General features: G+C 38.5%; 1 protein-coding gene across 1 annotated transcript in view; it reads right to left on the bottom strand.

Annotated features, from left to right (window-relative positions):
* LOC146972727 (atrial natriuretic peptide receptor 1-like) overlaps positions 1 to 14,420 on the bottom strand; it is a 118,277-nt gene that overhangs the window by 56,148 nt on the left and 47,709 nt on the right. The window contains exons 3-4 of the mRNA XM_085803121.1: positions 13,316 to 13,503; positions 5,181 to 5,294 (exon numbers count right to left, since the gene is read on the bottom strand). Of these exons, the coding sequence (XP_085659247.1) occupies positions 5,181 to 5,294; positions 13,316 to 13,503 (302 nt within the window). The remainder of the gene's footprint in view (positions 1 to 5,180; positions 5,295 to 13,315; positions 13,504 to 14,420) is intronic.

Here is a 14,420-nt window from a genome sequence, read left to right on the forward strand (position 1 = left end):
CCATAATAATGATATTACCATGTCATTCAAAGGGCAGAAAGTAGCCTATGCCCTGTGATTATTATCATTTACAGTAATAATAATAAAACTTTACCAAAAATTCTGATTCACACTTGAAACTTCAATACAAATATTGTTTTCAAATAAAAATAAAACGTTTTCTGATATTTCCCAAACTCTAAACTTTTCTCTACAGTTCACAGTGATGGATCTTTAATGGTGACGACAATATAATCAATCATTGATAATCAATAATCGTAAACCCTAACCCTAGCCTGGAGCAAAAGCAAACAGAGAGGAAACAGAGCGATGCTCCGTTAACAAGTTACTGTAAAAAAGAGAAAAGTTTGGAAGTGACACAAGAGAACGAAGCGTTTAATGAGACGACGACGACGAGCGCCAAACTGAAAAACTGAATAAATGAGAGGGAAACACACACACACACACACACACATACTAACACACACAGACACACTAACACACACACACACACGTCTGCACAGAGGTCAGATGTTGTGGTTTTTGTGTTGTTGTGTTGCTGCCGTCTGTCGCTCTTTTGTCCTTTGATGCCTCCTGTTACTACATTAGTGTCCCTCAGCTGTCTGTCTGCTGCTGATTGGCCGGCTGCACAGAGCTGCCAGACAATCTGCCCACTTAGCGCACACACACACACACACACACACACACACACACAGACACACACACACATATGGTGGCTGATAAGGGACACCCTGGCGTCCCTCTGATAGGTTTGGTTTCCTTCCAGCTTCACAGAAACAGCGGCTGTAGCTCACACTGAGCTTATTGTACCGGAGCAGAAAAACTGCTGCTTCGCTTTCATTAAAACAGGACTCGTTTCCATGACAACAAAGGATCAAACTTTCAATCTCTTAAAAAACTTTTTATAAATTTTATCTAATTTTATTCCTCTTGTGTTTTTATTCTGAAGAAGATCGGAAAAAAAACCCATCTCAGTGTAGTTTTCCATCTCCTCTCTCTCTCAGCTTCTCTCTGGAGCTCTAGTAACAACAGGTCGGTGTCAGCCAATCAGAAGAGAGGAGGAGGCTCTGAGTCTCTCTTCTGATTGGCCGACTGTTTTCTAAAGTGATCCAGTAAAAAAATAGAGCAGATTTCAGAATAAAACACTCAGAGAAACCAAATCCTGCAATGTTGTTGTTGGATGAATGGATGGTGTCGTCCAGGTGGTGGTGAGGGGGCGGGGCTTAGTTGTGACATCACAAAGTGACAGGAAGTCCTGACGGCTGGTTTTAAGGCTCAGTTTCTGAATACAGGCTGTGTGCATTTCTCTGTGGACTGAGGCTTTGATACTTTCACAGTATTAATATAGAACCTAGAGCTGCTTTATAATCACACTACACATGGACATCTACCTTTATACTGTATGGAGCTTTAACACAAACATCTACCTTTATACTGTATGGAGCTTTAACACAAACATCTACCTTTATACTGTATGGAGCTTTAACACAAACATCTACCTTTATACTGTATGGAGCTTTAACACAAACATCTACCTTTATACTGTATGGAGCTTTAATACAAACATCTACCTTTATACTGTATGGAGCTTTAACACAAACATCTACCTTTATACTGTATGGAGCTTTAACACAAACATCTACCTTTATACTGTATGGAGCTTTAATATAAATGTAAATAACATTCCCTGTCTCTACTTTCAGATGATGCTTTTATTTTGGTAATGCTTTCAGCGACGTGTTTTATCAACGTTTTCACTCTTTACTCTTCACAAAACATCTGTGTGAGTTTGACACATCTGGCCCCGGGTGTGTGTGTGTGTGTGTGTGTGTGTGTTGTTTCAAAGCTTTGGCTTTAAACTGTCATTTAACTGTTTGACATTTCACACACACACACACACACACACACACACACACACACACACACACACACTGCTGGGAGGTTTAAACTGTGTGAACCTCAGACCTGCTGTTCTAAGAAAAATACCTCCAGTGATTTGAGTTGTTTGTTTTCTTTTTCTTTCTTCCTTTTCTTTTCTTTTTTTTTTGTCGTCACAGTTTCTGAATCTGAATTAATGATCAATTAAACTCCCTCCTCCTCCTCCCTGTGTGTGTGTGTGTGTGTGTGTGTGTGTTTACCACTGAGGCAGCAGGAGACAAATCTGTTTTCTGCCTGTAATCACACTCAACACTGAACTGACACACACACACACACACACACACACACACACAGCTGACATCGTGCTGTTTCTACCCTGCAGTGCTAAATTGGTAAAAAACCAAATGTTATTGAATATTAAACAGTTTCTGTCCTCATGAGTCTCATCAGCAGGAAAAACAAAGTGTTTCTGTCTCACACTGATGTTTTCATCTCATCATAAAAACTAATAAACTATGATTTAATAATAATAACTTAACTACTTTAATATTCAAACACATCAGAAGATGTTTTATCTCATATCAGTTGTCATCAAACCAACACTGACTGACTTCTAACAGCTTTAAACACTCAAGAAAATTCCATATATATATATAACATAGCTACATGCTGCTTTCTGCACTTTGCACTTTTCGATTATACTTTATTTATCCCCGAGGGGAAATTAGTTCATGACAGCAGCCTTAAAAAGAAGAAAAGCAGGACAAATTATACAAAGAATAAAATAAAATACACAATTCATAAAAATACTTTAAAAAGAAGAAGATGCTACTGTGTCTGCTGGGTAAAATAACAGATTAAAAAGTGCTTGCTGGTAGACAAATAAATAAATAAAAAACAATTTTAAAGTGCACAGGGATTTAAAAGTGCGACAGACATTACAAACTAAATTGAAGTGTTAAAAAGTCTAACTGACATAGGGAATTTTTTTGAGAAATTTCTTCTAAATTTTTCTGTTCTACTTCTTACTATTTTTGTTAAAGAAATTCGACCCCTTTTAAATTTTACCACATTTTTCTATAATTTTTTGAAAAGATTGACCACTTTCTCTAGAATTCTTGAGTAATTTTACCATTTTCTTTTTAAAAGAAAACTTTTTACTATATACTATTTTTACTTTTACCACTTTTGTTTTTTTTTTTCGAAACTTTACCACTGTTTTTGAGAAATTTTGCCACTTTTTTCTAAAAAATGTTTCAACTTCTTTTGAGAAATTTTTTGTGAGAATTTTTATCGCTTTTTTCTAGAAATGTTTCAACTTTTTTTGAGAAATTTTACCACTTTTTTTTTTCGACATTTTACCACTTTTTTTGAGAAATTTTGCCACTTTTTTCAAAAAATGTTTCAACTTTTTTTGAGAATTTTTTTGTGAGAATTTTTATCACTTTTTTCTAAAACATGTTTCAACTTTTTTTGTTTATTTTTTTGAGAATTTTTACCACTTTTTTTGAGAAATGTTTCAACTTTTTTTCCGAAATTTTACCACTTTTTTCTAAAAAAAAATGTTTCAACTTTTTCTGTTTATTTTTTGTGAGAATTTTTACCACTTTTTTTGAGAAATGTTTCAACTTTTTTGGAGAAATTGTACCACTTTTTTTCCCAGAAATTCCTCTATAATCTTTCAAAAATGTATACGCCTAATTTAAACGTACATTGATTGTTTGTGCATTTCTGGTGTTTGCTTCAAAATTTTGTCCAATGGGGGTCTGTGGTCTAATTTGTGTCAATTTTGGGTCCTTGATGTAAAAAAGTTTGAGAACCACCGGTCTATGTGACACAAGTAGAGTTTACCCAATAAATAAAGTTCACTCAGCTAATATAAACTAAACTAAACTACAGCCCCAAACATGGATTAATCCACCACAGAAAGTAGTCCGCCAACAACCGCACTACTACTTCCTGTTCATTCCATCAATAAACCAATCAATCAATCATCCATTACTGTAAATCCATTTATCAATTCATTCATCTATCTTAGCATTTCATTTCATTCCAACATTAAACCAGGTTTGTTCACAGAATATGAATGTTATTGATCTGTAACACCTTGTTGGGTATACTAATAATAATAATAATATGCTACATTATTATTAATAATTGTAATAATAATAATAATAGTTCAGTTGCTCTTATTGTGTAACAGTAAAAGAGACGTCACATCTCAGCTCCTCTGACAACCTGTCGACTTTACTGCACGTGTGTGTGTGTGTGTGTGTGTGTGTGTGTGTGTGTGTGTGTGTGTGTGTGTGTGTGATAACATCAGCAGACTGGATTAGTGTCTCTCCAGCTGCTCTCTCAGCTCTAATTACACATTTGCATGATAACGTGGTTTGTTGTTGTCGTTGTCTACACATTGTTCTGATTTCCTGTCTTTAAATTATCACCTTTGTTGCGTTCAATGACCTCATTTCCTCTGTTTTTATTAAAACACATTCACTGTTTCCTACTAATTATTCCACCTTAAATTCATTATCATCAATCAATCAGATCCAGGCCCATTATATTATATTATATTATATTATATTATATCATACTGCATTATATTATATTATATTATATCATACTGTATTATATTATATTATATTATGTTGTATTGTATTGTATTATATTATATCATTCATATTATATCATACTGTATTATATATTATATTATATTATATAATACAGTATGATATAATATATAAATAATATAATATAATTTATATTATATTATATTGTATTGTATTGTATATATTATATCATATTATATCATACTGTATTATATTATATTAAATTATATTGTATTATATTATATCATATATTATATTATATTATATTGTATTGTATTGTATTGTATTATATTATATCATATTATATTATATTATATTCAATATCAAAGTCACAGCAGCTCCAGTTTTTTTTTTTTTTTTTTGATAAAAGGTCAAACGTGTCTCAACATTGTTGTTCGCCGTCAGCTGCTCCATCAGTGTTGAAGTAAGTGTGTGTGTGTGTGTGTGTGTGTGTGTGTGTGTGTGTGTGTGTGTGTGTGTGTGTGTGTTGCTATGGAGACGCCCTGTACAACAAATTATATTCTCAAGACATGAAGGGACGTGATTGTTTGGTAGAAAAGCAACAAACATCACTTCATCAGGTTTTAGATGATTTGAAAGTGAAAACGAAGCAAAAACGATCAAATCTCACTGAAACCACATCATCTGAACACACACACACAGACACACACACACACACACACACACACTGACCAGCGTGTCTGTGATGGTGTAGTTGAACATCTCCTTGGCGTCTCTCTTCAAGGTGCTGACGAACTTTGGGTACTCCGGGTTCTGAGGCTCTCGGTACGTCAGGATCTTCACACTCTGGAAACAGGAGGAAGAGGAGGATGAAGGTTTTAAAACACTTATATACACAGAATGGATTCAGTATATTATATATATATTAATATACAGTGTCATCATGCAAACGTTTGGGCACCCAATGTCTGTTAATGTGAACAGTTCATCAATACAGTAAGTGGAAGATGAAACAATCTCCAAAAGACATAAAATTAAACATGAAACACTCTTTTTCAATATTTTAATCAACATCAGTGTATTATTCTGAGTTATAAAACAGAAAGGTGAAATCCGGCGATCTGATTGGTTGTTAGCCGTGGTATATTGAGCATATACCACGGCTACTATTCTAAAGCCTTATCACAGCGTAGGCTATCACGCCGCCTCAGGCACGTATGACTGGTATGAATGGAAGTTGTTGTCATGTATCCATGACAACGGACTGTTGCAGTCCGTAGCAAAAGACAGCTGATGTTTTTACGATGTTAAAAAAATGGACTAAAGTAGTTGAATTGACGTGTTTAAGGTTTAAACTTTCACCTCCAGAGGGTTAACAATGGTAGAGGGGACTGAGCAGTGACAGAGGAAAAGACCAGATGCAGAGCTACTAGGAGCTAACGTCTGGAGAGATGGGACTAGTTTTTTCACAGTGAGGCTATTTTATTGGATAATATGTATTTCTGGTTGAATAAAACTATATGAAATTGATTGCGTATCCCTCTTTCATATTGTCATTATTGGTAACCGTTTTATAAAAGCAATATATCACTCCAGTCCGTGGTATATGCTCATTATACCACGGCTAAGGGGCGTTGTTCGGCCTGACGCGCCGTGGTATAATGAGCATATACCACGGACTGGAGTGATATATTGCTTAAATATTTTGAGAGAGATGCACCGATCCGATACTAATAATATACTAATATTGACTAATTAGCTGGATCGGATATCGGATGAATGAGGCCGATCCAGTGTTACGATCCAGTCATTTCTTTTTTATTAATATCATACACAGCAATACAGTTACAGCGATCAAGTGTTATTTATTTCTTTTTGCTGCTAATGTAAAACTTTGTTGTTCGTTCATTGTTAATATTAAGTACTTTTATATCTGTGTTAATTTGTTACCTATTTTTTAACAAGGCTAAATGTTTCTGTGAAGCCTGAAGCCTTCATTCACATGACAACGTGTACGGTTCATTCATTCAACAGTATAGTATCGGATCGGATTGGATCGGAAAAAACTGTATCGGTGCATCTCTAATTATTGTAGTTTTCTACAGTTTCAGAGTGAGAAAGGGAAACAAAGCAGCAGCAGCAGAAGAACGGGAAACCCAGGAGACTGGAGCTCTCAGAGAACTTTGACCAAGGTATCAAGAGATTTACTAACTATGCAAGAGGCCCAAACCTTTGAGATGAAAATAAAAAAATGTAAATATATATAGTTTAAAATGTAAAGTGAATGTGTCATCTGTAACTTCATGTCTTTTGGAGATCATTTCATCTTCCGTAGACATTAACAGAGGTTTTCATCACTTGTTGTTGATCTTTATCACTCAGTTTATTCCGAACGTATTAAAATTATAAAAAGAAACGAGATCAAAACAAGCACAGGAAAGTTAATGAGATCTGTTTCCCTGCAGGTTCCGTAAATAACGTCTCTAATCCTACCTGCTTTTTTTCTACTTTTTTCTAATTACAGCATTAATAAGTTTATTGGCCTGAGGGAAGAGGAGGAAGTAGATCCATCCACTGCTGGGTTTGCCTTATATTATTATTATTATCTGTAAATGCATGTGTTGTTTGTATAAATCTGTGTAGAGTTGTTTGTGTGCTGCTCTCTTATAAAAAATGAGGTAAAAGGAGTTTTATCTGGTTAAATAAGTGATGAATAAATAAAATAATTTGATTAAGGGTCAAAGGAAACAGTTGAAGATCTTTTAGTCTGACAGGTTTTAAGTTCAGGAAAAGTTCAGGTTTGTCTCAATGTTATAAATCATTAACGATGATGATGAAGATGAAGCAGGATGAGTCACAGTCTGAGAACCAGCGAGTTAAATCAGTCTGTTTGATTTCCCATCAGCCCCGTCACCGAGCTCAGGTGTTAATTTAAATCACTTTAATGAGGAGAGAGAGAGAGAGAGGAGAGAAGAAAAGTGAGAGACAGAGAGAGAAACTAACACTTTACAATAAGGTACACAAAATTAGACAAGTTACTCATTTTGATGTCTCACTTTAGCCTACTTTAGGGTACAAACAGGGTAAAGGGTACAGGTAAAACTAAGTAATGAGCCTATTTTAAACCACTTTTAAAGACCCTGGCCTTCAACTCACCCTGACCCCCTGGCCTGTTATTTTTTATCTTTTAGTAGCTTTTATTTGTTTACCTTATCTTATTAGGCTAATAGTTCTTATTGCCCTATCTTATTGTTGCAGATGTTGATGATTTATGCTGTTTTTATCTATATTGCTAGCACTTGACTCTATGTACTATGTTGTGCAGCACTTTGGACAGCTATGGTTGTTTATTTTGTATTGTGTCCACCAAACGCTCTCTCTCTCTCTCTCAGAATGCCGCCGTAACCAGGTGACAAAACGAGCCGCCGCACTTTCGAGCCGCAAAAGTTGAACAGATTTAAACTCTGAGCGCCACGACAAAAATGGAAGCGCGCAGAGCATTTTTTCCGGCGAGGGCGCTGGGTGCTGTGAGCACTGAACTCCATAGGAGACGCCCAGAGTGTTGAAAGCGCATCCAGTGGACACGGCCCCTAAATGTGCTATAATACATTTTGAGTTGAGTTGAGAATAGTTTGTTCCTCATTAGTTCCTCAGTTCATTTTGTGTACCTTATTGTAAAGTGTTACTGAAATACCTTTACTAGGCTAGTAGCCTACTATAGTGCCAAAAAATAAAGAGGTAGTCTAGCTTAGCCTAGTCTAGTCTACTTTAGTCTAGTCTAGCCTAGCCTAGTCTAGCCTAGCCTAGTCTAGTTTAGTTTAGTTTAGTCTAGTCATCTAGCCTAGCCTAGCCTAGTTTAGTCTAGTCTTGTTAGCCTAGCCTAGCCTAGTTTAGTCTAGTCTTGTTAGCCTAGCCTAGCCTAGTTTAGGGGGCTTTCACACCTACCTCGTTTGGTCCGGACTTTCGGACTTTCCAGATAGTTCGGATCAAATTGACAGGTGTGAAAGCTCCGGTCCGGACTAAAGACCGAGTCTTTGGTCCAGCCTCAGGAGGTGGTCTCGGTCCGGACTATCCTGGACCAAGGTCCGATGCTGCGTGGTGTGAAAGCATTTTTTTGGAAGGTTCGAACTATCAGACCAAATACAGGAAATAACGTCAGATTCGCACGTGCCGAAAAAAGTAAATAAACAAAAAAAGGAAAGAGGAGCCGCGGCAACCGGCGGCAACACTTGGGGAGAGGAGGAGATCATATTATATCCAGATTTGGTCAGAGGGATGGGTGTGTCAGTGTAGGCTACACTTGTAAACGTTTACACGGAATTAAACAGTGGAGTGTTTAATATAAATCCCCAAACGATACATGCATTTTTTTATATAGCCTATTTTTTATATATAGTATATTGAATATTTTTTTTTTCCGCCGAAAAAAGTCTGAAAAAGACGGATATTTATCAGCGGGTGACACCAAACAACGTCTGCCCCAGCAAGTCAGAGCTTTTATTTCTCTCACACACAAGTGACCTGGAGAGATGCAGCCGCATCTGACAGGAGGATCGCGCGTGTGTGCGCATAGCGTTTGTGTGTGTTCCCCTCCACTACACAAAACAGCTGATCGCTGATCGCTGCCACTCTGATCAATGAGAGCGCGGCACAACCCTCTTTTTTTCTCTCCTTTCATCAGCTCTAAACTCACTCTTCTGCACCGCGATTACAAACCACAGCGTGCTTTGCAGCAGTAGGCTATATTTTTCTATATTTCTATTTTTTTTTTTTCAGAGCACTTTCTATGCGCTAACGTCAGACGCACGCTCATCCGTCATGACGTCGCTAGATCCTTTAGTCCGCTGTCATAATAGCAGTGTGAAAGCGAACTTTACTGGACTATATGGAAACAATGTAACAAAAAAAAAAATTAAGTCCGGACCTTGGTCCGGACTATTAGGTGTGAAAGCGCCCTTAGTCTAGTCTTGTTAGCCTAGCCTAGCCTAGTTTAGTCTAGTCTTGTTAGCCTAGCCTAGCCTAGTTTAGTCTAGTCTTGTTAGCCTAGCCTAGCCTAGTTTAGTCTAGTCTTGTTAGCCTAGCCTAGCCTAGTTTAGTCTAGTCTTGTTAGCCTAGCCTAGCCAAGTTTAGTTTAGTCTAGTGTCTAGTTAGCCTAGCCTAGCAAGGCAAGGCGAGGCAAGGCAATTTTATTTGTAGGCCTATAGCCCATTTTTACAAACAGTTTGTCTCAAAGGGCTTTGCATGGCATCATAACAACATCCTCTGTCCTTAGACCCTCACATCCACTGAGGAAAAACTCCATGGAAAACTCTTTTAACAGGGAAAACCAGGAGAAAGCTCAGGGTGAGCAACAGAGGAGGGATCCCTCAGCCAGGACGGACAGACGTGCAATAGATGTTGTTACAGACAAGAAAACTGCTTAGCCTTGTCTAGTCAAGTCAAGTCTAGTTTAGTTTAGTTTAGTCTAGTTTAGTTTATTAGTCAGTATAGATTAACGTAAACTTCCTGTGAGTCGCTGCTGTGTTTTTCTCCTGAGTCATGAACTCTCTTTGTCTGCTCTGAACGACAACAAGCGGTGATTTGTGATCGCTCTGGCGTGTGAAGTGTTTTCCTGTCGCTCTGTGTGCAGCTGGACGGAGAAAATTAAACTCAGAAAAACAAAAACAGAAAGAAAAGAAGAAAGGAAGAAGAAGTAGATGATGTGGAGGAGGATTGATGGAGAGAGGAGGAAACTATATAAAACAATGTGATGCCTCAGAAAAACAAAAGAGGAGCAGACAATAATTTCTCTGGGGAACAAACGCTGTGTATCCATGTTTATCAGTGTGTGTGTGTGTGTGTGTGTGTGTGTGTGTGTGTGTGTGTGTGTGTGTGTGTGTGTGTGTGTGTGTGGGAGGGGGGTCAACAGAGAATAAAGCCAATTTTGAGTATAAAAGAGATGCAGATTAGAGAGGTTTGGGAAATTAGGTTCTGCAGCCGGCGGACGTCAGATAGGCTACTGAGAGACGCTGCTGTGTGTGTGTGTGTGTGTGTGTGTGTGTGTGTGTCACGCTGAGTGACTATGATCACTTCAATCCGATGCAGATCACCAGTGACATGTGTCAGTACGGATGCTGTGATGGTTGATGGAGAGGAAAATATTTCTGCTGTTTCATCTTCAGTAATGAAGTGGAGCTCAATAAATCTGAAAATCATGGAAAAGCCCATTTTAGATTTCATTCTAAAATGTTTTTTTAAATTGATCTTTTGAGATACAGATCTTTAGCTCTTCATTATAATGGAAGCCATAATCATTAGGCCTATAATTAAAGTAATAATAGTTATAAAGACATGAAATAGTTGTAATGGATCTATTCTAGGCCTATGTAATGGGTTAGTTTCACTTTTTGAATTGAATTGCTGACATAAATAAAGTTTTGAATTTTGAATGAACTTTTTTATTGAGATGCACCTGTAAAGAGATAGATAGATGATGATTTGATCTAAAATCTAAACAAGTTGTGACCTGCACATTCACCACGCTATGAGATAATAACACAACGTTACCACACAGAGTTGTTTTAGGCCGCGTTCAGACTGCAGGCAAATCTGATTCAAATCTGATTCCTTCTCATATCCGATTTTTAGGGCTGACTGTCCACACTGTTTTTAGCAAGTGTCCAAATCGCATTTGGCTCTGTTCAGACTGGGCCACATTATTGACCCATCTGACAGGTTGCTGTAGCAACGACGTCGGAGCGGAGGCTCCGCCGTATGTGACAGGCGATGCCTCGCGGACGCGGCGGCTGCAGCACCGGGCAGATCAGCTGCAGCACAGTGATCTGCCCGGTGCTGCAGCCGCACTACCCCACTAGTTTCAACCTCAGCCCGCCCGGTGTGTGTGTACGTGTACGTGTACGTGTACCAGAGACTGGTGTGCGTGTGTGTGTGTGTGCAGCCACAGAGACGGGAAACTCCAGCACCCCAGAGCTGGGAGCGCGCCGTCGCCATCACTCCTGTCGCCGACAACACGGTAGTTTGCATAAAAGAAAAGTAACAAGGAGGAAATTGATATTTAACTGGAGCTCACGGGGCCATACGGGACCTGAAACACAGTGACGGCGCCGCGGAGAGTGACGTCACGGACAGTCAAAACCGATCTGAGTGTTTGGAGCTGTTCAGACTGAGACGCATCTGTCCAAATGCGATCTGAAACTACCTCCTGGAGGTGGTTTCGATCCGTTTTTCAAAAATCGGATTTCATGTGATTTGGGACTGTTCAGACTTAAAAAGAGCCATCCAGTTCCAATCTGGATGGGCTAAAAATCGGATTTTTGCTGGCAGTCTGAACGCAGCCTTAGAGGGAAACTCATGCAGGGACAGTTTTTCATCATCAGTCTCTGTATTTCCCTCTAAAACAACTCTGTCTGGTAACGTTGTGTTATTATCTCATAGCGTGGTGAATGTGCAGGTCACAACTTGTCCACCAGAGCGTTGTGGAGTTGTTGGATTGTGTATTTGATGAGTTTGATGAGGGAAACCAAGAAATCCCATAATGAGCCTCCGTAGCGTAGCTCTGAGCAGCTCACGGCTCTTCTCCACCGTTCTAAAAATAGCTTGCACCGACAATTAAAGGTAACGAACCTACTGCTATAAGACTATAGGGATTATGGCAATGGGACAATTTGCCTAAATGTTGAACTATCTCTTTAAAGTTATTGAATTAAGCAATATTACCCGAGAGGTGACCTCTCGGGCAAGCGCCTCGGTCCTGACCGCATCACCGTCGTGCTCAAATTACGTTTAAGCACACCCTCGAGGGTAATATTGCGATTATACAACAATTACCAACAAAATAGAGCGTATAATTAAATAAATATTCATGTTGATGGACGTTTTGCTCTCAAAATTTAAAATTTTTTGCGAGTGTGCTTCCCGTTTCCATGGAAATAAATGGGGTCTGACTAATAACTGAAACACAATCAGTCACGTCAGTAGACTCCTATGTGTAATGGAACCTAGTTCACCACTACAGCAAATAGTCCGAACCTTAGTAACGACCTAGCAACAGAAATGATTTTCTAGTCCCAGATGAGTGAACTCTGAGCTGACGTTCATGTTTTAACGCGGTCTCGGACTTTCCCGAACTAAATCAACACTGCACAAACTCGCCCAAGTTATAACAAAGATGCCGTTTTTTTTCCTTTCACAGATGTAGCTTCTACAACCGCAAACTCTGCATGTAAATGAAGTTATAGCGCCGTGTCGCCGACACAGCTGATAGAGAAAGCCAAACGATTACTCCAGATTATTTAAAAGCCCAAAAGGCGCAAGCAAGAGAGAGGGAGAGAGAGAAACATACAGGTCATCACCTCCGTTTTACCCAATGAAAATATTCAGCTCCAGGCCATATTTTAAAAAAACATATTCACCGCGATCACAACTCTCCGACTTTGTAACGTTACACACATGGGAGGGAGACAATCCTCTCGTCTGTAACGGGGAAGTTTACAATATATTAACAAAAAATAAAATAAAATAATTGTTCTATAAATGTGACTTTGGCAGCTGTCCGGAACAACCTACAGGAGGTCAGTGTAGTTTGTTATTTTCACGAGTAATAAATGACGTTTTTCAAAATAAAAGGGGGAAAAGTCCATGTTGCCATGGAGATGTGTAAACAACATGACATGGCGAAGTAATATTTTCAGTGATGAGTCAGCCGTGCTGTAATGCTGATTTGAGCACGTTCTAAATGTCTTATTGACCAATCAGATTCCTTGGTCGGAACTACTTGTTGTATAATTACATCATATAAACCAAAGAGACGTTTGTCCAGCTCGATCGAGACCGAGACAATGATGTCGTCTCCAGGACTACATCTCTACCTGGAAGGCCTCCTTGGCGACGGCGTCGTCCTCGTCGCCGCGCGCCCACGGCTGGCGGTTCTCCGAGTTGAGACTGGCCCCGAAGACGTCGATGTAGAAGAAGACGTACTGCTCGTGAGGAAGGTCGGCCCGTCTGAACTGGACCATCAGCTTCCTGAAGACGTCGGGGGAGCAGCAGACGAACAGCACTGTGGAGAGACGAGACAGACACAGAGATGGAGTCAGACTCAGTCACAGTTTACATCTCCTCTGACAACACCTGGACCGGACCCAAACATCTGGAGCAGCTCAGAGGTCACCGAAGGGAAAGGTACAAACACAGCTGGAAAACATTACAATGAATGGAGTTACACAGGTTCATATAAGTAGTAGCCTACACTGCAAAAACTCAAATGTCTTACCAAGTATATTTCTCTTATTTCTAGTCAAAATGTCATTTCTAGTCAAAACAAATCTCATTATACCTAAAATAAGACTCATCACATTAAAAAGTAGCTTGTTTTTAAGACATTTTTTTACTTTTTTCAAACATTGAAATAAGTAGAAAAATCTGATAGTGGAGCAAGTTTTTCTTTCTTATTACAAGCACAAAAAACTTGCTTTCACTGGCAGATTTTTCTACTTATTCCAAGTTAAAATTTGTTTGAAACAAGTGAAAATGATCTAAAAACAAGTTAATTTTTAGGTGACGAGTCTTGTTTTAAGTGGAAAGAGATTAGTCTGAATAGAAATGAGACATTTTGACGAGAAATAAGACAAATATTCTTGGAAAGATTTTGAGTTTTTGCTGTATAGTAAAAGTAGTGTTTAAAATATAGGAATACGTTGCATTGACAGAAATAGAAACAAAAACAACCTTTTTAATTGCATCACTGCAAATGTATTAATGTTCTGAAGGCAAAGATTCAGATTTCAAAAGTCGCTGTACACTGGACCTTCCTGTGTGATATTTCACAATAAGAGCCCAATCATGATTTGAAAAGGACACACACAGGAAGTGTTGAGTTTGTGGTAACCTAATGCAGTAAATTTAAAAAGAGAAACGAGAGTGAATCAGAACCGTTAAAATGTGGTTTCTTATTAAAATACAACCAATTTACCATTA

The sequence above is a fragment of the Trachurus japonicus genome, chromosome 16, assembly GCF_045865225.1.
Source record: "Trachurus japonicus isolate A0001 chromosome 16, Traja_1.0".
NCBI classification, from domain to species: domain Eukaryota; kingdom Metazoa; phylum Chordata; class Actinopteri; order Carangiformes; family Carangidae; genus Trachurus; species Trachurus japonicus.